The 22,779-nt window shown below is 44.4% G+C and overlaps 1 protein-coding gene and 1 long non-coding RNA gene across 5 annotated transcripts; one reads left to right on the top strand and one right to left on the bottom strand.

Moving 5' to 3' along the window:
- Positions 1 to 8,729: 8,729 nt before the first annotated feature.
- LOC115548309 (uncharacterized) lies at positions 8,730 to 10,796 on the bottom strand. Its single transcript, XR_003977568.1, has 2 exons — positions 10,458 to 10,796; positions 8,730 to 9,824 (listed from the first exon to the last, which is right to left on the bottom strand). It is a non-coding gene; the product is annotated as an uncharacterized LOC115548309 (long non-coding RNA).
- A 2,415-nt stretch (positions 10,797 to 13,211) lies between these two features.
- Positions 13,212 to 22,740, top strand: prkacbb (protein kinase, cAMP-dependent, catalytic, beta b). 4 transcript variants are annotated; one of them, XM_030362805.1, is made up of 11 exons: positions 13,212 to 13,537; positions 16,493 to 16,501; positions 17,074 to 17,129; positions 17,242 to 17,370; positions 17,885 to 17,983; positions 18,068 to 18,150; positions 18,471 to 18,597; positions 18,705 to 18,800; positions 19,370 to 19,492; positions 19,703 to 19,867; positions 20,734 to 22,740. In XM_030362805.1, the coding sequence occupies exons 1-11, from the start codon at positions 13,492 to 13,494 to the stop codon at positions 20,857 to 20,859; spliced, it is 1,059 nt and encodes a 352-aa protein (XP_030218665.1). In that variant the 5' UTR covers positions 13,212 to 13,491; the 3' UTR covers positions 20,860 to 22,740. The 4 variants fall into 4 exon arrangements, with proteins under 4 accessions (XP_030218665.1, XP_030218664.1, XP_030218668.1 ...); XM_030362804.1 differs by having other exon boundaries at positions 17,068 to 17,129; XM_030362808.1 differs by lacking the exon at positions 16,493 to 16,501.
- Positions 22,741 to 22,779: the final 39 nt, after the last annotated feature.

Genomic DNA, 22,779 nt, shown 5'->3' with positions numbered 1-22,779 from the left:
CCATGTAGCATTAACACACATTTAAGTGGGTCCGCAAAAGCTTCGCAATAAATGATATTCACGGTGATAATTGTATCGGGGCAGTTAAAGTGTTGCTCAACATGGCGGCTCGTTGATTGACAGCCCTGGTTATAAAACCGATGGAGGTCTTTCATGCGACTGTGATGTGTTCAGAAACCAAGCGCAGAACCCTTCTGACGCAGTGAGTGAGAGTTCCTCAAAGGGGTGAAGGAATGAGCGCACAAGTCGTCGAGGGAGTGGGGGAACGAGTGGTTGATTTAGTGCGTGAACGAGTGGTAGAACCAATGAGTGAGCAAGTGATAGAAGAGAGAGGGAGGAGATGCAGTCGTGTAAAAATAAGCTAATATCCCAAAACCCATTCATCTATATATCTAACGCAGTGAGTGAGAGAGCACCGCCCAGGGTGGGTCCAGTGTGTGCGTGAGATGAGATCCATCACCGGGGCTTGTTTTTCTTCCGGTCTTCAAACACAGGCCCCTGTCTCATTGTGGCCTCAGTGTGGCGACTGAAGTCCGGGCCCTGTCTCATCCCACATGGCTGGCCAGAGACGCAATCCCCCTCGGGGCTGAGTGAAGGAACATGGATCGACTATTACAAGGGGAGAACCTCTGGCCTAATGATTGGATTCAAAGCTGCTCTGGCTACCACTTCAAGGGATTTTTTTCTCCCCCAATTTTTTCGTCTTTTTCTGGGTTGTGCGTTGGCCAAGCGTTTGTCGGTGGAGCAGGGAGCTATAAAGTCACAGGCCCTGCTCCCCGACTCATTGTGTTTCGGCTCGGAAAGGGCGGAGCCACCGGAGAATGAAAACCAGACCCGACCCTCCGCATACCAGGGACAAAACGACCCCGAAAAAAACAACCCCACACCGGCAGCGTGGTAGGCCTGGCTATTCTTTACGGTGCCTAACCCCCAGGCAGGCGAGACGCTGCCACCCCGAGGAGGCCGGGAGGAGAGGGGGCAGACAGACGGACGGACAGTTCCGCTCCACATGCGAGAGGTGTGATGGTAAGACACACTGAGGTGCACCGTTTGCAACCCTGTGGATTAAAGGGAGAGAGAAAGAGAGGGAGACCGGAGAGCGAGAGAGAGGGGGGAGGGAGGGGGGGAGACAGAGAGGGGAGAAGGAGAGAGGGGAGAGGGAGGGAGAGAGGGAGGGGGCCAGACAGGGAGGGGGGGAGAAAGATAGAGAGAGAGAGAGAGAGAGAGAGAGAGAGAGAGAGAGAGAGAGAGAGAGAGAGAGAGAGAGAGAGGGTGGGAGAGAGGGAGGGGCGAGACAGGGAGCTGGGGAGAAAGAGTGAGAGAGAGAGAGGGGGGGAAGGAGAGAGATAAAAAGACGGAGGGGGGGAGAGAGAAAGAGGGAGAGAGAGAGAGATAAAGAGAGAGAGGGAGAGGGGGAGAGAGAAAGAGAGAGAGAGAGAGAAAGAGGGAGAGAGAGAGAAAGAGGGAGAGAAAGGGGGAAAGAGAAAGAGGGAGAGGGAGAGAGGGGGAAAGAGAAAGGGAGAGAGAGAGAGCGACTGAATCCCTGGCTCTGTGTGAGGTTGTCGGGGGTGGGGCACCACATCGCAGTGCAGAGATCCAGATGTAGGTCACTGCCAGAAATTCCAAAAACCTGATGTTCTGGCCGACAGGGAGGCTACGAAACTTAGCCCGTGTAAATAACGTCAGCAAATCACCTCCCCGCACACCCCTCCCCGAGAAAAAAACACCAGAATCTGGAGGCATTTAGGCTCGGGACAGCCATGAGAATATAAACTGCTTGTCTTTTTTTGTTAGGGTTTCTTAAATCACCTCAGCAGCCCCGTTAAAAAATATCACGGTCCATTTTTCTGACAGGGACAATCTGAGGAGGCGGTGATGCTGGACATGCCCCCCCCCCCCCCCACACACACACACACACACACACACACACACACACACACACACACACACACCACACACGCACCCCAGGTGGGGGCAGCACCTCGTCAGCAACGATTGACCTTGGCGTCCACCTCACGCTAAACACTCATTCAACCTGGCGGGTGTTATTTGGTTGTTATTTTATTCCCCCCCCCCCCCCCCCTCGTTACAAAACATTACAAGTTGTTCTGTGTGTGTACTAGTCTATTCCAGAGTAGAAGAAGAAAAAAAAATAACGGAGAAAAAATCGTCTCTCCTGGCGTCTTTGAACTTTTCCATCGTGGTTCCTCTCTCTCTCTCCCGAACCATGACCGTGGCCGGGCGCCAGCGTTCGCAGGTCTCAAGGCCCTCAGCTGTTGATGTGAGCGGGATTCAGCGCTGGGAGGATGCAGCAGCAGACCGGTGAGGTAGGGGATGGGGGGGGGGGCAACTGCCATGATTTACAGCACGAGGAGCCATGGTACTTTTGGGGTTTTGTGGCCAAGGAGACGAATCTGCGTTCTTCCAGATTATTATTTTTTTTTTTTCAGGATCCCCCCCTTAAAAAAACAGCAAACTTTGGTGCCAAAAGAAGGCCAAGAAATGAATGGGAGCATTTCTCAGTGGTTTGTCTCCCTGCCCTCCCCCCCCAGCTATCTACTGGTCCACTAGTGTTATCACACCACTAAAAGTCTTCGCTGTCATTATTTGATTATTGTCTTCCAATGCCTGAATACCTTGGTTGCGACCGCATGCAATCTCTTTTAACAAACGCGCTGACTTGTCTCACTCCCCTGAGCCGCGAGGTGTTAGCCTACAGATGTTTTTGCTTTCTACTGTTCTCTCACAGCCAAAATGTTGAGTTGTAGCTCAATACTACATCGGGTTATGAGAGTGTGGAAATGTAAGAAGCCAGAACAGGGACCGCACGTGAATAATAATGTAGCATTTGGGGATAGCGAAGCTAGCCTTTAAAGTAACGCTACATCCTGGCTAGCTCAGCCCCCCATGCTCTCATTAACAAGACAGGGTCTGACTTTAGGCAGTATACTTGCAGCAGCAACCGAATACAGATCATTATTCGTCTATAGACCTACTTAAATATTGTTTCCTTTGTAAAGTTGTGTAATTAGGTAGAAAAAAAAACTTGAAAATGTTCACCAATTATATTTCAGAGCAACAGTGTATATTTATTTACCAACCAACTCATTAAATTATGTATTGAAATTCCTCCATGTGTAGATTAGCATGCTACAAATTACCCACGAGTCCTATTTACAATTTCCCATGTCTAACCTGGCCTTATATAGAGCAACACGCTGTCTTTTGGCATGGACTACGTATTTATACAACCTGTCCTTTGCTGTGTATATTCAGACAACTTTATGCTCATATAGCGAATCCATAATGGAAAACTCACAGTGAATTCAGCTCTAAACAAAGTGTTAGGGTGCCAGTTTACGACTGACATGAACGGGCTGCCAAATGTCAACATGACTGGTTGCATTTGCCCACGCCCCCATCGCAGCAACGCCATTGCACTGGAACTGCTGTGCCCGTAACTTAGGTTAATTAACTATCTGGAAACTATTTTAGCCCCGGCCAAGTCTGTCACTTCAGGTATTTCTCTATTTAATGTCTTCCGTTCTAAGTATGGGCGGCTGGTACTGGCTCCAACTAATTTTCCACAGTCTATAATCGTAATGACAGTGAGAGGAGTCATAATATGGCAGTGTCAGAAAAAAAAAACGGTTTTACTTGCAGGTTCCTCCAGAAAGGATTCTTTTCCAAAACATGTCATCATGAACATTTTTATGACAATGACCTTCATGTAATCTGTGATTTGGCATTCGTGACACAACTTAATGCCATATTGTTGCTTAACCTATTTTCCTATTCATTTCTTATCTCCCTGCAGCAGGAATTATAGTCATTATATGCCCTAATTATATATTTATGATATGTGTGACCGATTCATTAATTAAGTGGATCTTGTTTTCTTCTTTTTGTGATTTCGTGACATGATAATAATTTGTAGTACATTTTGTATAGCTGAGAAGCTAAGACTATTGGTTCAGAGTATCAGCATTATCAGTCATCGTTGGCTGAAACAGCTGCCATTCTGGTCTTGTGTATCTTTACTGTTATGATTTTTATTGCTGACGTGGAGACACAGTTGAGGGACATCAAAATGACTTCTGTTGACCCGAGAAACAACAAAAAGAAAGTTAAAGGATCACTGTATGCATCTTTACTCACTCGATTGTCAATTCATAACGGGAGCAGGATTTCTGACAGAACAATAGGAAGCCTTAATATTTTTCAATTTATCAGCAGATATTCATATAACGGGAATTTGAATAAATTTTAACACACTTACAAGGAATAAAAAATATATACAAAAACATGTTTGTCACAGAGTAAATCAGTCGATATCCGAAAAACATATCGTTTTGATTTATTGTTTCCTGGCAACGTGATATTAAAACTCAAATATTCTATTTGCCATCTAGACATAAAATTATGGATGCAATGTAATATTGTAGAAGAAACGCACACACACAAACACACACACACACACAAACACACACACACACACACACACACACACACACACACAAACACACAAAATCCACCACTAACTCTGCATAGTGTATTATCTTTTGAAGTAAAGCAAAGCGTCCCAGAAATAACAACGGTAATCCGGTTATGTGGTGTGCAACCAAACTGGAGTACCATCAGTCCGGTTAGTAATTCTCTGGTATAAATATTAAGACATGACAACACACAGCCACCCTCCCACGTAGGAGATTAAATTCAACAAATGGTACTGGTCGCTGTTGCTTTTTTGCCATCAAATCAACTCTCTGTGTGTGCGTGTAGGTGTGTGTGTGTGTGTGTGTGTCAGATCACTGACAAAATGCAAAAGTGTATGTGTGTGTGTGAGTTTGTGTGTACGTGTGTTTTTGTGCGTGTGTGTGAGTGTGTGTATGTGTGTAAGATCACTGAAAAAGTGCAAGTGTGTGTGTGTGTGTGTGTGTGTGTGTGTGTGTGTTTGTATGTGCATGTTAACTTCTGTATGTATGTGTGCGTGTGTGTGTTTGTCTGTGTGTGTGTGTGTGTGTGTGTTAGATCACTGACAAAATGCAAGAGTGTGTGTGTGTGTGTGAGTCTGTGTGTATGTGTGTTTTATTGTGTTCGTTGGTGTGTGTGAGTGTGTGCATGTGTGTAAGATCACTGAAAAAGTGCAAGTGTGTGTGTGTGTGTGTGTTTGTATGTGCATGTTCACTTCTGTGTTTGTGTGTGCGTGCGTGCATGCGTGCGTGCGTGTGTGCGTGTGTGTGATAACACACGATTTGAACACATGTGTGAAGAATAGGGGTCGGGAAGCTTGGAGGATACATGGGATTATTGCCAAGTATCCCAGGTTGGGGACTATTTTAGCATTGTTCACCGTGAGTGATTGCGACGTGTGGGGCATTAGTTATGCTGACTGCATAATCATAAATAATACTTTTTACTGCAGTGAGGAGATGTGTGTCCGTTTGCATGACATCTGGGTTTTTCATTCCTGGGAGGAGGGGGAAGAAAAATCCCATATCTGCATCCTGTAGCCCATATCTGTCACTAACCCCAGCCTATTGAAGGGAATACAGATCTGAGAGCATCTCTCCCTCTCTCTCTCTCTCTCTCTCTCTCTCTCTCTCCCCCTCTCTCTCTCCTCCCTCCCCTCCCTCCTCATTCTCCAACAGCAGCACAGTGACCTTGGTTGATTGAACATTCATGGCTGGTCGGTATTCTGAAATCCCTGCCTCCAGCGTGCCGTGTGCCTATATAACGTGCATCTACCGACTACCTACAAAAGGTGCCGCTGTGAATGTGTGAAAAAAAATGATAATAAAGAATCTTAAATTCCATTTTCGTCGGAGGGGGAGAATGGAGGAATGGACGTCCCTGCTGCCCATATAGGGGTTATGCTCGTTGATTGATTTGCATGCGTGTTGCGGGGAATCGTGGGTCTTTGTGTTTCTGCAAATCAATGTGAGTTCGTCGGCTCGGAGGGACTTATTATCGAAGCCAGTCATTTGAATGTGGTAATAAGTGATAAGGCGAAATGATTACGAGGAGTAATCCTGACTCCTGCCTGTGCGCAAACACCGCCTCCCGATGGAAATGTCGGGTATGACGCCCCACAACAACGATTTCTTACGGTCGTCTTTTTTAGTTTGTTTAATCGGACAACTATCTTGTACACAACTATTAAACATCGAAACAAATCAGGCAAAAATAATTTGGCGTTCGCGAAACATACCGTGCAATACACTGTGCAATCATGTGTTCTGCATGCCATAACAAGCTGGTTTATTGTGCTGTAGGCCTACCAGAACTACTCCTACCCTAGGCCACTCTACTCCAGCCGTCCTGGTAACAATAAATAATAATGAAGACCAAAAGCACAGAGAGAGCCTCATTGTTTTACTTCCCAGCAAATCGTTTGTTGTCTGATTTCTACGATGACCACCGAAATCTTAATTAGGCCTATATGTTTCAGAGCCAATGGATCCCTTCTGTGGACGATTAGCAGGGGAACAAAGAGAAACGCATGCACTGTACGATCGGGCGGTGACTGGGTTGTGCTGTGGTACATACGGGAATGACAGTTCTTTAGTGCACTTATCTATTCGGTTCTGAGGCGAATGCTCCCTTATCTCTCTGTGGAGGGCTTGTAACGATAGCAGTCAGACCCACACTATGACACAAGATCGCTGGCAGAGGAAGAAGAGAAGGGGAAGAGAAAGAATGAGAAGGAAGAAGAAGGAGGAAGAAGACGAAGGATGAGAAAGAAGAAGAAGAAGTAGAAGGAGAAGAAGACGAAGAAGAAGGAGGAGAAGTAGAGGCGAAGAAGAGGAAGAAGAAGGAGGAGGAGGAGAAGAAGAAGAAGAAGAAGAAGAAGAAGAAGAAGAAGAAGAAGAAGAAGAAGAAGAAGAAAAAGAAGAAGAAGAAGGGATGATTCCCACCTCAAAAAAGAGGAGATGAGAGATGGGGGTATCTGCGCCCATGTATTCAAAATGAAAGATCAGAATCACACTCCACATATAAAAGGGGATGAGAAAGCGGTGGAAATCAGCCGAGCATCGGGCTCTGCCTCCAGTGGACACGCATCAAGAGCCGTAACTGACGTTTCATCATGAGCTATTTTATTAGCTGCTATCCCAATAACGAACCCTTCCATCTCCTTATCCAAAGAACTGCCCTCCTTTTTTAAAAAAAATTTGAAGCGGGGAAAGTGAGCAACTTTTAGATCTATAAGGACTTCCATCTGCCACGGAGTAGGGCACGAAAACAAACACTTACTAATTATGCATCGACGGTATTCGCGGGGATATTTGTGTTGTCAGGTTCTATTTACATGGCACTGACGTCTTCCGTGAAGGAGACGTGCCCTATCGTACACATGACAACAATAAGGAAACCAGGCCTATTGTTGCCATCAGGCCCGTTTATATACATTGGAAAGCACTGCTTTGGAATGAAGGATTAGTACTTGGCTGAGTAATTGGTTGAATGACCTCACTAGCGTTTCTAGAACAACCTGTTAAATCAGGCTATGGTCAATTCTTTTTAATGAGGCCTTTGTCCGTTTTCAAACGCTGTAGCCTGTAGACCACCACCATCCTTTTCTCTCTTTTTTTTGTTAAATCTCCTTAATAATAATAATAATTTTGGTTCGCACATTTTTGAACAGCCTACAATTAAGCTACCAGAGTATTCTTCTGCGAGCATCCCTAAAGCAGCCGTGGGCTGTGTTTTTCTGCGAGGACGCGTACTTTTGCGCGGGTTACAGCATTATTTCAGAAGGCGTTTCGCTAAAGCGGAGCCAGGGCGAGTAGCCAAAGAGAATGGAAGAACAAAAAAAAAAAAAGGAAAAACTTCAAACAGATTAATGAAACATCATCAAAGTGAGCGTTCTCCCCAGAGGTGTCTCATCCCTCCTCTCTATGGGCACTGTACGACTCTAAGAGCCGCTCTCTCGCTGGAAGTGACAAGAGGTGCGGGGTCAAGGGCTTTGATCTCCGTGGTAACCGTAGCGCTGCTCCCTAAGTGATTGCTGCGGTGTTGCTGGTCCTGTTGTACCGTGGCACTGCTGAAGTACAGGTGCTGCCTGGATCCACATCAAGGACTTCTCTTCCCGGTCTGATCTCACCCTCTTTTCCTTTTTTTTCCTCATTGTCCCAGAAAGGGGACAAGAGTGCAGTGAGTGACAGGTAGTCTAGAAATAGTCTACCGGTCACGTGGTGTCTCTCTCTTGCTCCCTCGCTCTCTCTCGCTCTCGCCCTCGTTCTCTCTCTCTCGCTCGCTCTCTCACTCGTTTGCTCTCTCTCTCTCTCTCTCTCTCTCTCTCTCTCTCTCTCTCTCTCTCTCTCTCTCTCTCTCTCTCTCTCTCTCTCTCTCTCTCTCTCTCTCTCTCTCTCTCTCTCTCTCTCTCTCTCTCTCTCTCTCTCTCTCTCTCTCTCTCTCTCTCTCTCTCTCTCTCTCTCTCTCTCTCTCTCTCTCGGTGCAATCACAGCCCCTGCAGATGGATATTATGACGGAAAGCCAGTGGACTAGTTCTAAGGCTTTTTATTTAACCCTCATAGGAAATTCTCACAAGATCATGTGTTCGCTTTTTACAGGACAGGACGCATGTATTGGAACACACATGTCACACGTGCACACGTGCACACACACACACACACACACACACACACACACACACACACACACACACACACACACACACACACACACACACACACACACACACACACACACAAATACATAAACTAACATCTAGTTAATGTACTTTATTGAAGCATTTGATGGCACGGGCTTACATCATGAGTGGCCGGAGTACTGATCGTAACAAGCCGGCTCTAAACAGACAGGAGCAGAGAGTAACACAGTGGTTTAGTGTGGAAGCTAACAAGCTGTAGACCCCTGTATCTGAGAGTCGTTCATCATCGTGATCCCGCGGTGACGTAAATGATTACGACCAGTGTCATGTCATATCTTATATGGCTTTATGTGGGCTTTGCAAGGGGACACCCCAGGTTAAATATCAACAGCAGGGTCAGCCACTGTGTTTGCAATCACTTTGAAGGATTTAAGTCTCCCTATGCGTCAGGACTCCACTAGCCCTTTAAGGTTCATGGCAAAAGGGGGGCTTATGTCTCCTCTCCCAGAAAGATCAGGCATGGAAGCAGTTGGTGTAGGGTGATGCAACGCACAGTTTGGATGGGCTTCGGGGGACTGCAGATATTTAGAGGAGCTTACTGAGGCTACATAGCTCTCACTCTGGCTTTGATTGTCTTTGCTTTGATCTAGTTTGAGGCGGCCATGTTTGTGCAGCGTTATCCCGCCATAATCTTTGCCATCTCCTTCGATGCAGATGTCGGAAAAGAAGAAGAAAAAAAGAAAAGGAAGGGTGTCGCGGTGCAGTGTTTTTTCCCCATGAATGAATTTACATGAATAATGTCTGTTAAGGCGACTAAACAATTCCACGTTTACCACACAAAAAGATTGTTTGAGGATGTTTGATCAAAGATAATCAATTCCTTTGAAAAAAAAAAAAAAAGGACGAGTAACATTTAACGGTATGGATGGTGATGCAGCCGAACCCTTTGAAGTCTTCCTCGCAGCCTGTGGGTGCTCCGTCGCGTTAATGACTAAACTCAGGTTGAGCAGAGCCACTGTGCTGCCAGCCAATGGAAAGGCGGCGTTCCGCCCCTCCTTGACGCGCGCAGTCGCTTCTCCCGTCTGTATTCATGCCCGTTTCGACGGATCGATTTGTGAATCGGTCCAGGACAAAGAGCTTCGCCCACTGCCTTACTCTAATTGAGCCCGCCCAGAGTAATGAGCTGAGTTATGACGAGACCACCCTCTGCCTGGTCAAAAGGGAAGAGAAAAAGTACACATTAACTTGTGGTTGTGAAATTACAGGCATTTTCATTGTAGTGCACCACTGGGTCTGCCAAGGAACAAAATGTCTTGGAATTGATTCCCCCCCCCCCCCCCCCTCTCCGCCCCCTCCAGGATCCTGAAGCCACAATGGTGAGTCAGGTCCATGGAAGAGACATACCCTTATGGTTTTCAGATCAACATTCCCAGACAAATGTATGCTATATGCTTCTGCCTCCATGCCCAGAAACCAATTTGCCTGAAAGCAAGCAAGAGAGCATCCAACTGTAAATATTAAGGGGCCAGAATCCTATACGTTTGAGTGCATATATTGTAAAAATAATCTGACTGGGTGGAAGCTTATGTAAAACTGATATAAACGTATATAAAACTAATACGAATCTGAAACAAAACCATATAAAGATGACTTAGGGTCACTGTAGTTTTACGTCACACATTGTTATCATTGATACCGTATTTCTGACCACCAGATCTATGTATGTATTTAAATTTAAATACATATTTTAATGCACTTTAATGCACTAAAAAACGATAATTGGCTGGTTCTTTATATCGACCAAAAAGGATTGAAAAGAAAACTCCAGATTAAGCTGCAGTACCTCCACACCTGGAACACCTTCAACATGTTACCGTCACGTTCGTCACCTTTTCAGCTCATTACACAATCAGGTAGCAGTCTGCTACTTCAACAGCTGGGGCTGCAGCCCAGTCAACAGGTGCGTCACACGTTCTCCAACCTCTAATCAGTCTCCGACAGTCCTGGAAGGTAAATATAACACCGAATCCACCGCCGGGCGCTGCCTTCATTTGATAGCTTAAACAAAGGCGTGATACGAAGCTTTCCCTCGTTTCGCGGACGCCAGCTGTTTGAGGCAGCCCAAGACACAGCTGTATACATGTGTCTTGCGCACTAAGTCAAATGTACCATTGTTGCTCATCTGGAGCGAGTTACACATAGGGGAGAGAGGGTGGAGGACCTTGAACCTTTTGATATACATACGAGGAAATGGGTCCTGGAAACACATGCAGCAGAGGAGCTCGGGATTGGTGGATGCGATGGTCAGGTTTTCTTTTACTGCCAAACATGTTATTTAATTGTCTTGACCTTGAAAATAAAAATAAAATATTGAGGCTTTTAGAGCACTCATTTATTATCGTCTAGCTGAGTTAACCTCTGAATTAAACAGCGTAAAGTCAGCCCCCTGATCGGCAGTAGGCCTATTTATAAAACCAGCTGACTCTCTGGCCAGTGAAACACATGAATCAAGATTATTTTATAGGAATCAGTGTGGGAAACAACATGGCGTTAAGTCTTGAAAAGCCTGAATTGTGTTTTCAGTAAGGCATCAGTCAGCCTTAGTCAGGTAAAGGAGTTACCGTAATGTAAGACCTGTGATCAATAAGCTGACATTCATCAATAAATATATGGAACAAGGTCGTCACTAGATGGCGTCTCCAATAATCCCAGCCTAAGTGACATAATTGTCTCTTGTACAAAAAATAATTAAGGTCAAAATATTGGAATGAATTAATAATATGCATATTACTAATGACGATTATAATAATAACATATTAATATTATTACTTGTACTATTATTGTTATTATTAGTAGTAGTAGTATAAGTATGTGTAGTAGTAGTAATAATCATAAATCATATTATTTGTGTCATAATCTTCATATTTATCATGGCTGTTTTGTATGCGGTTTAAAAAGGCTTTCTGTTTTTACGGCAAAAGTGAAGTCACGTACACAACACTTAATCATTCATTTATTAAGAAGCATCAATCATTCTCTTTGAAGCACATCCGTTTAAGTTCGTGAGCAACATAAGAAAGCAATATGGAGCGCGTCTGGTCATCTGGGAAGAACCCAAAGCAGTGCTCGATAGGGGGAGGGAAAAGCACGGATAAACAAGAGATAAAAGAGTGGAACACGTGAACTCTGGTCAAACATTTCTTTCAGCCTTCCGCAAGTTTAATTGATTATGATGACCAGCAATCGATACCAGGCTTGGACAATTCATGGACATATGTTAATGTATTCAAGTAAACGCACGCACGCACACACACGTAACCACGCACGCACGCACATACACACACACACACACACACACACACACACACACACACACACACACACACACACACACACACACACACACACACGCGCACACATGCACGCATGCATGCAAATAGCCACACACACACACACACACACACACACACACACACACACACACACACACACACACACACACACACACACACACACACACACACACACACACACAGGTGTACACTACATCACAGTAATTAGCTTTGAAGCCGCACCCATAGTGACAAAAACATTTGAGCCAGATGATCCTCTCTACAAATATATTTCGTAGACCTAAAAGCCGCGGGTGGATTTTGAAAGAAAATGATGACCCAAGATAGAGCATTGCTGCACTCTGGTGGCCTATAGAAGCAAATGCTGCAGTAAAAGCTCTTGAAAAATTGGTTGTTTGAACGCATCCATACGTTGATTGTATAAAATACCGGCGTTTTTATTTTAAATGGCCCACTATAGCATAGTCGGTGCCTATGTGGAAATTAATGAAATGTACACAGAACAATACACCTATATGATCGGGGTGTCAACTTGTTAATTTAATTAAACATTGTCCTATTTTTCAATAACACTGTCAACTAGATAATTAGGAAGAGCTTTTTTATTGAATACGCTAAAGAGGAATTATTCAAATAAACAATTACAAAGGCATCCTAACTATATCAATCTGTTGCGAATGATTATCACAGAGATATAGATTACAAACATAATCACTTTATTATTAAATGTATCCAAATCGCTTGAATGCGGTGAAGGTAACATATTTTGCAGTTTCCTTTGTAAATACTTGTTATATGTATTACAATCATTGAATATGAGTATGTAAACATTATTAGAGCAGTGTCGTTACAATAATGGCTTTTTATCAGAGTCACAAATGGGATGATATTTGCAAGTTCTTGACTGGTATGAGACTGAACAATAATAACAATGCATTTTTTTAAATATTGCAAGCACAATATCAGAAAACAATACAAACAGTGAAAGTTGAATGCGCAGCTACTACAGACATACGCAGCTATAACATATACAAGAGTGGGCGGGACCAGTCTGTATTTTCCATAGACATAACGCATTACGCATGACATTTACGCGTTTATTTAATCCATAAATGCAATTCTCCAGTGCATTTGCAGACATTCTGTGCATGATGCACTAGAACGCGGAAGAAAGTCCAGGTATTCCAAACACATCTCCAACCAATCAGAAGCCACCCTGAGTGCCGCTGGGGGGGTTGGAGGGGAGGAAGAGAAGCGCACAAGAAGTGACCGCTAGCTTCATGTCAACGCTATCGCGATCAGCAAACACACAACGAGAGAGGGACGGATATCGATTAAAAAGGACAGGGAGGCCGCTTCGATCGTCCTGGAAACAGTGGGATCCAACGCTTGAATATATGCATCGCGTCCACACCGAGAGAGGGTGACTACGTTTTAAAAAGGACGAGTTGTTGCAACCCCCAGAAACATCAGCTCTGCTTGGTGTCTCCAGCCAGCGCCATCTCTCCCGGTCCGGTGTGGACCATGGGGAACGCGGCCACGGCCAAGAAGGGCACCGAGCTGGAGAACGGTGAGCGATCCGCTCCGGGCAGGACGGGGGTGTCATGGTTTCCCCGTGTCATTTAATTAGTTTCCATCTTCTCCAAACACTGGGTAGATAGGGCTGTAGCGTTGGAGATATCCGTTCTATACTCTTAATCTGTAGCCTACAAACAGGCGGGGGTCTGGGGTGGTGGTGGCGGGGTGTGGGTACGCTCTCCCTTGGCCATATTCACTCCATCACAGCCTGGTAAACATTTGGACACTATATTATGGATCAGGCTTGTGAGTGTTGGTGGGATCGCATCTCCGGATGACCTGAATTGAGTGTATAACCAGCAGCAGTAGTGTCTAAAACGCTGTTATCATAAAAAAACCTATGAGTTGTGAGGAGGGGGTATTTACCCTCTGAACCACCGGGAAAACATGATGTCCGCCCGCCCAGTCTACAGATGCATGCCCCTCCTGCACATTTTGTTTCTTTACTATTGTTTTTGTTTTAATTCTTTGGATGGTTTTGGAGAAAATATGTGTTGAGTTGAATGCACAATGCGTAAAGAGGGGATGTCTAGCCAGCCAGCTAACATTAGCTGCAGGGGATTAGCCTTCACAAGGCCCAGTCAGTCCCCCTCTCTTGATGTTGGTGAGCTGGCCTTTCCGTGGCTAGCTGTGCTGCACATATGTGCTGCACAGATCGTCCCGGTAGCCCTGGTGTTTGTCTTTGTAAAGGTGTATTTGATTAACTTTTGTTGTGTTTTTCTTTCCCAACACCACCGAGATCAGTTGGTCAGACCTGGGTGTTGCCCATTTAAGTTCTTATCAGCCTCCAGCTAAAACTGGTTTTACATCAACTTTGTGCAGTTGTTTCCACTATCTGTTTATGTCAAATGCAACGTAATCCCAACTTCAAAACATGATATTGTATTTTTTCTACTTAAGTTTGACAGCGTCTACTTCCAAAGCATGTTGTGTCCTTGCCTACATTACATAAACACAGCTGTGCCTCTGCAGCACAGTGACCAAATATGGAGAAGAAATGACAAATGCCTTCTTTCCATTCATAAAACTGGGCTCCACTACCGGGATCCCCTTTAACACTCAGGCATTCACGAAGTAAGATTACTAAGAGCTTTAGTTTTGACATAATCTAAATGTTGTGACGGTCCTGTCGTGCCACTCTCGCAGACAATATTATAATTGACCAGTAAAGGCTTGTCATCGCGACCTTCGTCAGAGGATAAGGGGTATTACAAGCTTTGAAAGGTTTGACGTAGCTGCAACTAGGCTAGAGTTAATTTGTGACGGTAAGCTTTGACGTGTGCGGGTAGGTGATGAGGCGATCCGGTTTGCTGCGTTCTCTGAAGTTTTTCCATTCTTTGATGGCGTTAGGATAGTGGTGGCTTTGTGTAAATAGACGAATCACACTAGATGGGGGCATGCATGCACCATAGTGCTATCATCCAAATCATCCTTACTACATAGGGATATATCTTAGTTCAGAACATTATAAGAATGTTCAGAGGCAGCAGTGTTGCCAGTGCCAAGCTGCTCCAGAGTTGGTCGCGATGGTTAGATCAGCACAGTGGCCCACTCTCGGTCATATCTTCACTGTGTTTAGGATCTGTAGGTTGTCAGGGGCTGGCTGTTTAATCTGGTTAAGCTGACCCTCTGCCCTGGGCTTGGGATTTGTGTGTGGTGAGTGGCCACCCTCTCATGACAAACCTGGAGTTCCCTATATAGCAACTTGTGCTGTATGTGTTGCCTGTTGGCCTTCCATGCGTACCACCTCTGCAGCGCTTTCCCTTATCGGTGCCGCAAATTCAAACCCATCGTTTTGGAGTTATCCGCGTGTTGTTGGCCACATGATAAACAATGTACTAGACCTATTTTACCAGAGGATAACTCAGCAACCGGTTTGCATTGAGTTGGTGTTCTTACAGACAGCATCAATGTCAGTAAAGGGTTGGTTCATAAGTTAAGGCAATCAGGCATAATTTGCTGACTATTCATACATGTCTTTGAAATCCATAAGGAACATCATGTGATATTACTCGAATAATGGCAGGTTTGGCTCGGTATGAATTTGAAAACAAATCCTTTTTCAGCCTGGTTTTTTAAGGGGTTAGGAGTTCCTATATCATCATTATCATGTGTCCACGGCTGAACACTCCTTCACTACAATCCCATTACAATAACAAAAATCGATGGCGTTAGATTTGTAGCACACAGGGGGACCCCAAAAAACTGAACTCGAACAATGAAATCTCCCGAGAAACAATGACCCAGTTATCCCCGTTGATCAGAAAGTTAATTAACAGTTAACCTTTATATGCCAACGGTCTGCTCTGCTGGAGGACCCCTGTTACGATAGCTGCGTCCTTGTATCGAGGTCTGGCCTACGAGGGTCCACTTCAGTTCGGCCAAACGGTCGTCCATGTAAATGTCAACAGGGTCGGTGCATTAGCGTTTGAGATCCTGCCGTTGTGTTTTGAAACTGAGCTGTTGCTGCTTCGCAAACCGAATGTCATTCAGTTTTTTGTTGGGGAGAGATTATGTGGAAAGTGACGGAGAAACTATATGGGTTAGATAGTACTAGGGCTGAGTGCTTTTTAGGATGGACCTTGCCTCTGTACTCAGCCTCTTGTTTTTATATCTGCTTAATCAAAATGACGACATTGCACGACTACATTGCTGACATTTCGACTGTTGATTGATATCTGTGGTTTTGTGAGTCGGTGTGAGACTTCATTAGATGCCACGGTCTTCAAATTGTTACACAGCCACGTCAAAGTCTACTCTGTCTGCACCGTCCTCTATGTGGAGGGGATGTTCGCTTCATATACCTAATCACATTGATTGTCTCGCTTTACTATTATTATTTTTTTAACACATGAAGTCTGTCAATATCTCTCTCTGTATCTCTCTTTTGGTATCGCCCGTCCGCGTGGGCGCCCGTCCTTCCTGCGTATCCCTGGTGATCTGTTAGAGACCTTTGGTAGGCTCCCCGGTCGCGCTGTGATAACTGGCCCAACCAGGTCTCCGTGTGCCTGTGTTTGATAATAACAAATGCCTGTTTTTGTCACCCACATCTGTCGGTCTGGACATCCACTGTCTGCCGTGTTTCCCATGTAATGCCCTTGCCTTTTCTTCATTTTTACGCCCTGTGAGTGTCGTAGCCTGGCCCTGCGTGTTTAGTACAGAAATCGATGCACAAGACACAAGAGTTGTGTTTCGCTTTGATCCGAAGCAGAATTTATCAAACTCTTTTGCATCATTTCTTACTGTTGTTCGCCTTTCCTGGAAGTTGTTTGGTGTTGGTGTTGTCGTATCGTCGTATCGTTAGACAAGTGAAATTATGTTGTTACTATCCCGTTTGCTATTACATACAGATTATTCTCTCCCCTTGTTTTCTTTCCATCGTAACTAGTCTGTCTTGAGCCTCACCACCACAGCATTCCTATAGTTTGGTCTACTCCATGATACATCAATAAATGCCTAATTATGTGGTTGTAATGCTGGAACCAGGTTCTTCAAATGATTATGTCTCTCTCCCCTCTTCAGTGAAAGAGTTCCTAGCGAAGGCCAAAGAAGACTTTTTACGAAAATGGGAATGCCCGCCACAGGTGAGAGCGGGGAACGGAGGCCTTCTTGTATTTGCTTTAAGTCAAAGCGGTAAACTGGTTTGCGTGCGTCTATTGTTGGCCGACCGGTGTGTGCGTTTGTTTGTCTCCACAGAGCACGACGTGCCTCGATGACTTTGAGAGATTAAAGACGCTTGGAACCGGCTCGTTCGGGAGGGTCATGCTGGTGAAGCACAAGTCCACCGAGCAGTACTTCGCCATGAAGATATTGGAGAAGCAGAAGGTCAGCGGGCCCGTGTTCTGCTCCGTTTCCCGTCTCTTTTACCCTGGGTGCTGGAGTTAATTACCCCATCACAATACCGGCACGGCGTCCTTAACCTAACTTGTGCAGAGGCTAAACACTGCGCTCCAAATATTTTGATTGGCACATGTTCTGCTTTTCGAAAGTGCCGAATGTGTTCAAGGACTGCGGCCCCAGTGTGTGGAGAGCCGGTCACATGGTATATCGAAATGCAGCACTCTGCGTCAATGGTACTTCATGCTATGGTCAGACTCAAGTGCGATGGCAGTGAATTGGATCTTGAAGCGTACATGAGTGTGGCTCAAAATCTGTCACTGAAATTCAGTTTCTTCTTCATTTACATTTTCTACATCCACATTGCACAAAGACGATATCGGATTTGTTTTATGTGTAGTCTGAATATAGGCTGGCCTGAAGTGCTCTGGACTCTTGAGGACGATTTGGGATCAACCACAATAAATCCACGAATGGTCTTGTGTCTCTTTGGTCTGTTCAGGTGGTGAAACTCAAGCAGATAGAGCACACGCTAAATGAGAAGAGAATATTACAGGCGGTCAGCTTCCCCTTCCTCGTCAAACTCGATTATTCGTTCAAGGTACGGCGGCCATAGTTTCTACAGTATTATCTAGCCACACTGCATTTGAATAGCTCATCACTAATTGTATTCCGACGTTACTAGGACAACTCAAATTTGTACATGGTGATGGAGTACGTTCCCGGGGGAGAGATGTTCTCCCATCTAAGACGAATCGGCAGGTTCAGGTGAGTGAGTGAATAGTTCAGACTAAGGTGACTGGCTCCTTATCTATCCAATATCTCCCTCATGATCTGGGGTAGAGCTGCGGAGACCACGGTACAGTGCGAGTGTGTCAACGCTAGTTCTTGTTGTGACCTGTTAGTCGTGTTTCGCTACCTGAAGCACTGTTGTGTGTCTCCCCACACTCATCGCCGCGCCATTTCTCGGCGGAGTCAAGTTCTGCTCAATCGTATCCATTGATTACCTGCTCGATGGTGTAACATGCGGTTTCCGTGACACCTGTTAACATAATCCACCCCCCCCCCCCTCCCTTTTTCCCCTCCAGTGAACCGCACGCACGCTTCTACGCAGCCCAGATAGTGCTGACATTCGAGTACCTCCATTCATTAGACCTTATCTACAGAGACCTGAAACCGGAGAATCTCCTCATCGACCACCAAGGCTATATTCAGGTCTGCTTGCGGTTTCTCGCAAAACATGTGGACTGCTGCGGTTTTTGTTAAAACAAATTCATATTCCTCCCAGGCGTGTAACGGCTGGTGCTCTCACTCCCCACCAGGTGACAGATTTTGGATTTGCCAAGAGAGTAAAAGGGAGGACTTGGACGCTGTGTGGAACACCGGAGTACCTGGCCCCAGAGATCATTCTAAGCAAAGTAAGCCCCTCTCCAGGGACCTGTGGTTTGGTCCAAACAGCCGGCAACAAGGGGTCTGCAATGCATTCAAGCCTTTCTCTACGTTTTTTATTCGAAGTAGATGCGGATCGGGTCGCTTGCTTCACACTATGTGATGCCCGTCAGTTCTAGAAAAGATTTTAAAATCCTCTTATTGGTGTTCAACACACTCATTTGATGAGTGCCCGAATACTTGTCAGACATGCTCCCTCTAGATCACTCAGGTCCTCTGGCCTTTGAGTTGTTCCCCGGGTGAGGTACGAGACCGTTAGTGTCTACGGTCCTCACCTCTTGAACCGCCTGCCGGAGGAGCTGAGGGAATCACAATCTGTCAACACCTTTTTTTAAAAATCTTAAAACATACCTATTCAGCTCAGCATTCTCTTCAACCATTTTATTCATTTCCATTGCATTGTAAAGCACCTCTTTTGCAATTTTGCATGACACGCGGTATATAAATAAGGTTTGATTTTAGATGTATATTTCACATTGTGATAATAAAGTAAGGTTTATACCTGTTTCTGTGCTGTCCTCTTGTTTGTGGTGTGTAGGGCTACAACAAGGCTGTAGACTGGTGGGCCCTTGGGGTCCTGGTTTATGAGATGGCGGCCGGCTACCCGCCGTTCTTTGCAGATCAACCTATCCAGATCTATGAGAAGATTGTTTCTGGAAAAGTAAGTGGTATCGATTTTTTTGCAAATTGTCATTGAAAATAATTGTTCCCCTAAGAAGGAACTCTACAATAGGCATAGCGTACATTTAATACTAATCATTTAGCCCCCTGTTCCTGGGTTTTTATGAGCAGCCTGTTAAGTTGACTTGCGCTGGACCCATGCTCTGTGTTAAAACCGCAAACATTGTTCTGTTATGCGTGTTTCCTTTAGGTGCGATTCCCTTCCCACTTCAGCTCTGATTTAAAAGACCTGTTGAGGAACCTGCTGCAGGTGGACCTGACCAAGCGCTATGGCAACCTGAAGAACGGCGTCAACGACATCAAGGGCCACAAGTGGTTCGCCACCACCGACTGGATCGCCATCTACGAGAGGAAGGCAAGTGGCTCTACGTCAGAGCACCATGGATTCATTACTCATTGAGTTGGCAATGCTTTCACTTTATTTAAAAAAAACAAGATTTTAATTCACATCGTTTTTTAATTATTATACTACACAAGTACACATGTCAGTATAACACAATGGTTAGTTTGCCTTACCTTTATAATCTACTGTACAATTCCACTTATAAGGCAGCACTGTTTTGTGTCCAAATATCTTGAATGTATTTTAAGGATGAGCCTCCCGCCGCCAAATTGCTCTTATGCTGGCGTGCCATACGTTCTACCAGACTCTGAGTCTTCAGGCTAATATACATTTAGTTTAGAGAATTAAATGACCAATTATGTCTCAACTCATGCTGATGCTTGTTTGATTTCTGATATAATCCGCAGAAATAAGTTTCTATAATGCATTAGTCCACATTTTATTACCTAGAAACCCTGTAGCCAGAAAAGCTTGAAAAGAGGTTTGACTTTACCTGCCAGATCATGCAAATTAATAGATTTAGGTAAAATTATTTATTCACAATATTTGAGTAATTTATTTCATATTTGTATGTATTAATTAAATAAAAAAAATATATATATATGGTCTGCTCATTAAATGTGTGTGTGTGTGTGTGTGTGTGTGTGTGTGTGTGTGTGTGTGTGTGTGTGTGTGTGTGTGTGTGTGTGTGTGTGTGTGTGTGTGTGTGTGTGTGTGTGTGTGTGTGTGTGTGTGTGTGTGCGCGCGCGCGCGCTGCGTCCCATACCTCTCCTCTCTATCTCACTCGATATGATTATTATTTAATGCTTCATTATAAAGTACTGTCTGACTTGGACTGGAGCAGCTTTGAACCCTTTATGTTCCTGTCCCTCCTGCAGGTGGAGGCCCCGTTCATCCCCAAGTGTCGGGGCCCCGGGGACACGAGCAACTTCGACGAGTACGAGGAGGAAGAGGTCCACGTGTCGCAAACGGAGAAATGCGGCAAGGAGTTTGCCGAGTTTTAAAGATACGAGAGCGTGGGAACATCAGGGCTAAAACACATAAAACGGAACCACGGCGCTCTTCAAAAGGACTCTGGGAAGAAGAAGAGAGGGCAGAGACCGACGTTGTTCACGTCTACTACATTAACCCCTCGATTCCACACCGCTGAATGAGGTCGCCATGATCCACTTTATACTTCTACTACTTCTAGTTGATGTTGTGCTCCCCTTTTTAAGATGTTTTGTTTTACTTTGAGAGGAGAACTCGGGCCGACGCCCGAGTTCACACCATTACAGAATTATGTGTCCAATGATACACACTAAGGGCGACGCGCATCGCAGGCCGTCTCATCCTTCAATCAAATTTGTATATAAAAGTATAAGAATATATTAATCTTGATACGTTTTGGCATTTCTTTTTAAAATCAGGTTTGAAAAGGTTACTGAAGAATGATACTATGATGTTGTGTATGATATGGGATTGTTATTGTTATCGTCAGATTTCTATATGATAATATAAATATGTTGAAAGTGCTAGACGCTGGCACCTAATTTTCAGAGGCTAAAAGGGAAGGCTGTTGCAGAGGTTGTGCTTGAGTCAGTCCTGGTTCACACCTGTACGAGTTTGGCTAAAGGCAGAGGGTACAACTCATGGAGGAAAGAGGGGGATATATATATATATATATGAGATTTTGAGTTATACTTTTGTTTTTCACCCTATAAAACAACCAATATATCATATTGGTATGATGCAAGACAGTAAGTTAAATACTGACTCATGATTACTTTTATTTGGAACATTGCTATTGCCATGAATATCCACAATATTGATGTCCATTTTGGGGAAAATCTACATTCGTAATGTGGGCAATTCTACAACTTGATTTAAATGTTCAAACGCTTTCCGTAACTGCCTCTTCTATGTCAGATATATATGTATGGTCAGCCCCAGGTCCGGAAAATTGGCCGCGGTAACGTTCGTTCGAGCCAATTGCAGAGCAGTGGTACTGTGTCCTACGTGCATATCTGTCCGTTCTGTAAGACACATGAACATGTTGAGTGTTTCAAAGCATGACCAAATAGAAAACATAACAGAAGAAGAAGGGGTGTCTCCCCCTCTCTTTGCTTTTGCCTTAGAGAACCATGTCCTCAGACCCCCCCCCCACACATCAGTTCACTGCCTACTTAGTATTCAGACTCAGCCAACAATAGCCATTGCACAAAATGACAAACCGTTTTACAGGAAGTAAATCTCAAATTTTGTTTTGTTTGTTTGGGTCTTATTGCTATGTAAAAAAACGATGTAATTTGCTGTTTCACAAATTATTTTTGCCGTGTCTACCATTATATTCACTCTGTTCCTAGTCTGTCTGCTTATAAAAGAGAGTTTGATAAGAGTTTTTTGAAGCAGTCTGACTCCAGTATAGGGGAAGAAGGAGACTAAATCCTTTTTAGGGATTGTAGAGAGTAATGTAAAGTTCAACAGTTTAATGTGTATAGGATTGCGGCTCTGTGCCTCAACGTTGTTTGTGAAGTATTGCAGAAGTACACTCTTTATAATACTGTTAACATGAAGATGTTTTTTCAATCTTCTAAGACAGAATTGCAAAATGGCATGTCTTTTTTTTTCCTCTCCTGTTGCTGTTACCAATTTGTTCCTTGTTTGTTCCAATCATTTTAAAGAATGTAGATTTGCAACTTATAGGGATGCATCTTTTGGAGAAAATAAACTTTCAAGGTACAAATGTCCTCACAGAATAATAGGTAAAAACCAGACTTCTCCTTTATACCACATTTAATCCATTCATTGTTTTAACTCATAACATGTGTGTATGCATTGTTTCATATGATTTTATTTATACACATTAGAGATGCTAATAAATTTTATTTTTAAAAGTGTCAAAATACCTGATTTTCCAGTTACTGTCACTGAAGAGGTGAATA

The sequence above is a fragment of the Gadus morhua genome, chromosome 8 (assembly GCF_902167405.1).
Source record: "Gadus morhua chromosome 8, gadMor3.0, whole genome shotgun sequence".
Classification (NCBI taxonomy): Eukaryota; Metazoa; Chordata; class Actinopteri; order Gadiformes; family Gadidae; genus Gadus; species Gadus morhua.
The sequence above is the reverse complement of the archived record's forward strand: the minus strand, read 5'-3'. Positions and strand labels throughout refer to the sequence as shown.

Coding starts and splice junctions, on each gene's coding strand:
- prkacbb (XM_030362804.1), top strand. CDS start 13,492: ATGGGGAACGCGGCCACGGCCAAGAAGGGCACCGAGCTGGAGAACG. Junction 17,984..18,067: donor AACTCGATTATTCGTTCAAG/GTACGGCGGCCA, acceptor CGACGTTACTAG/GACAACTCAAATTTGTACAT. Junction 19,868..20,733: donor TCGCCATCTACGAGAGGAAG/GCAAGTGGCTCT, acceptor TCCCTCCTGCAG/GTGGAGGCCCCGTTCATCCC.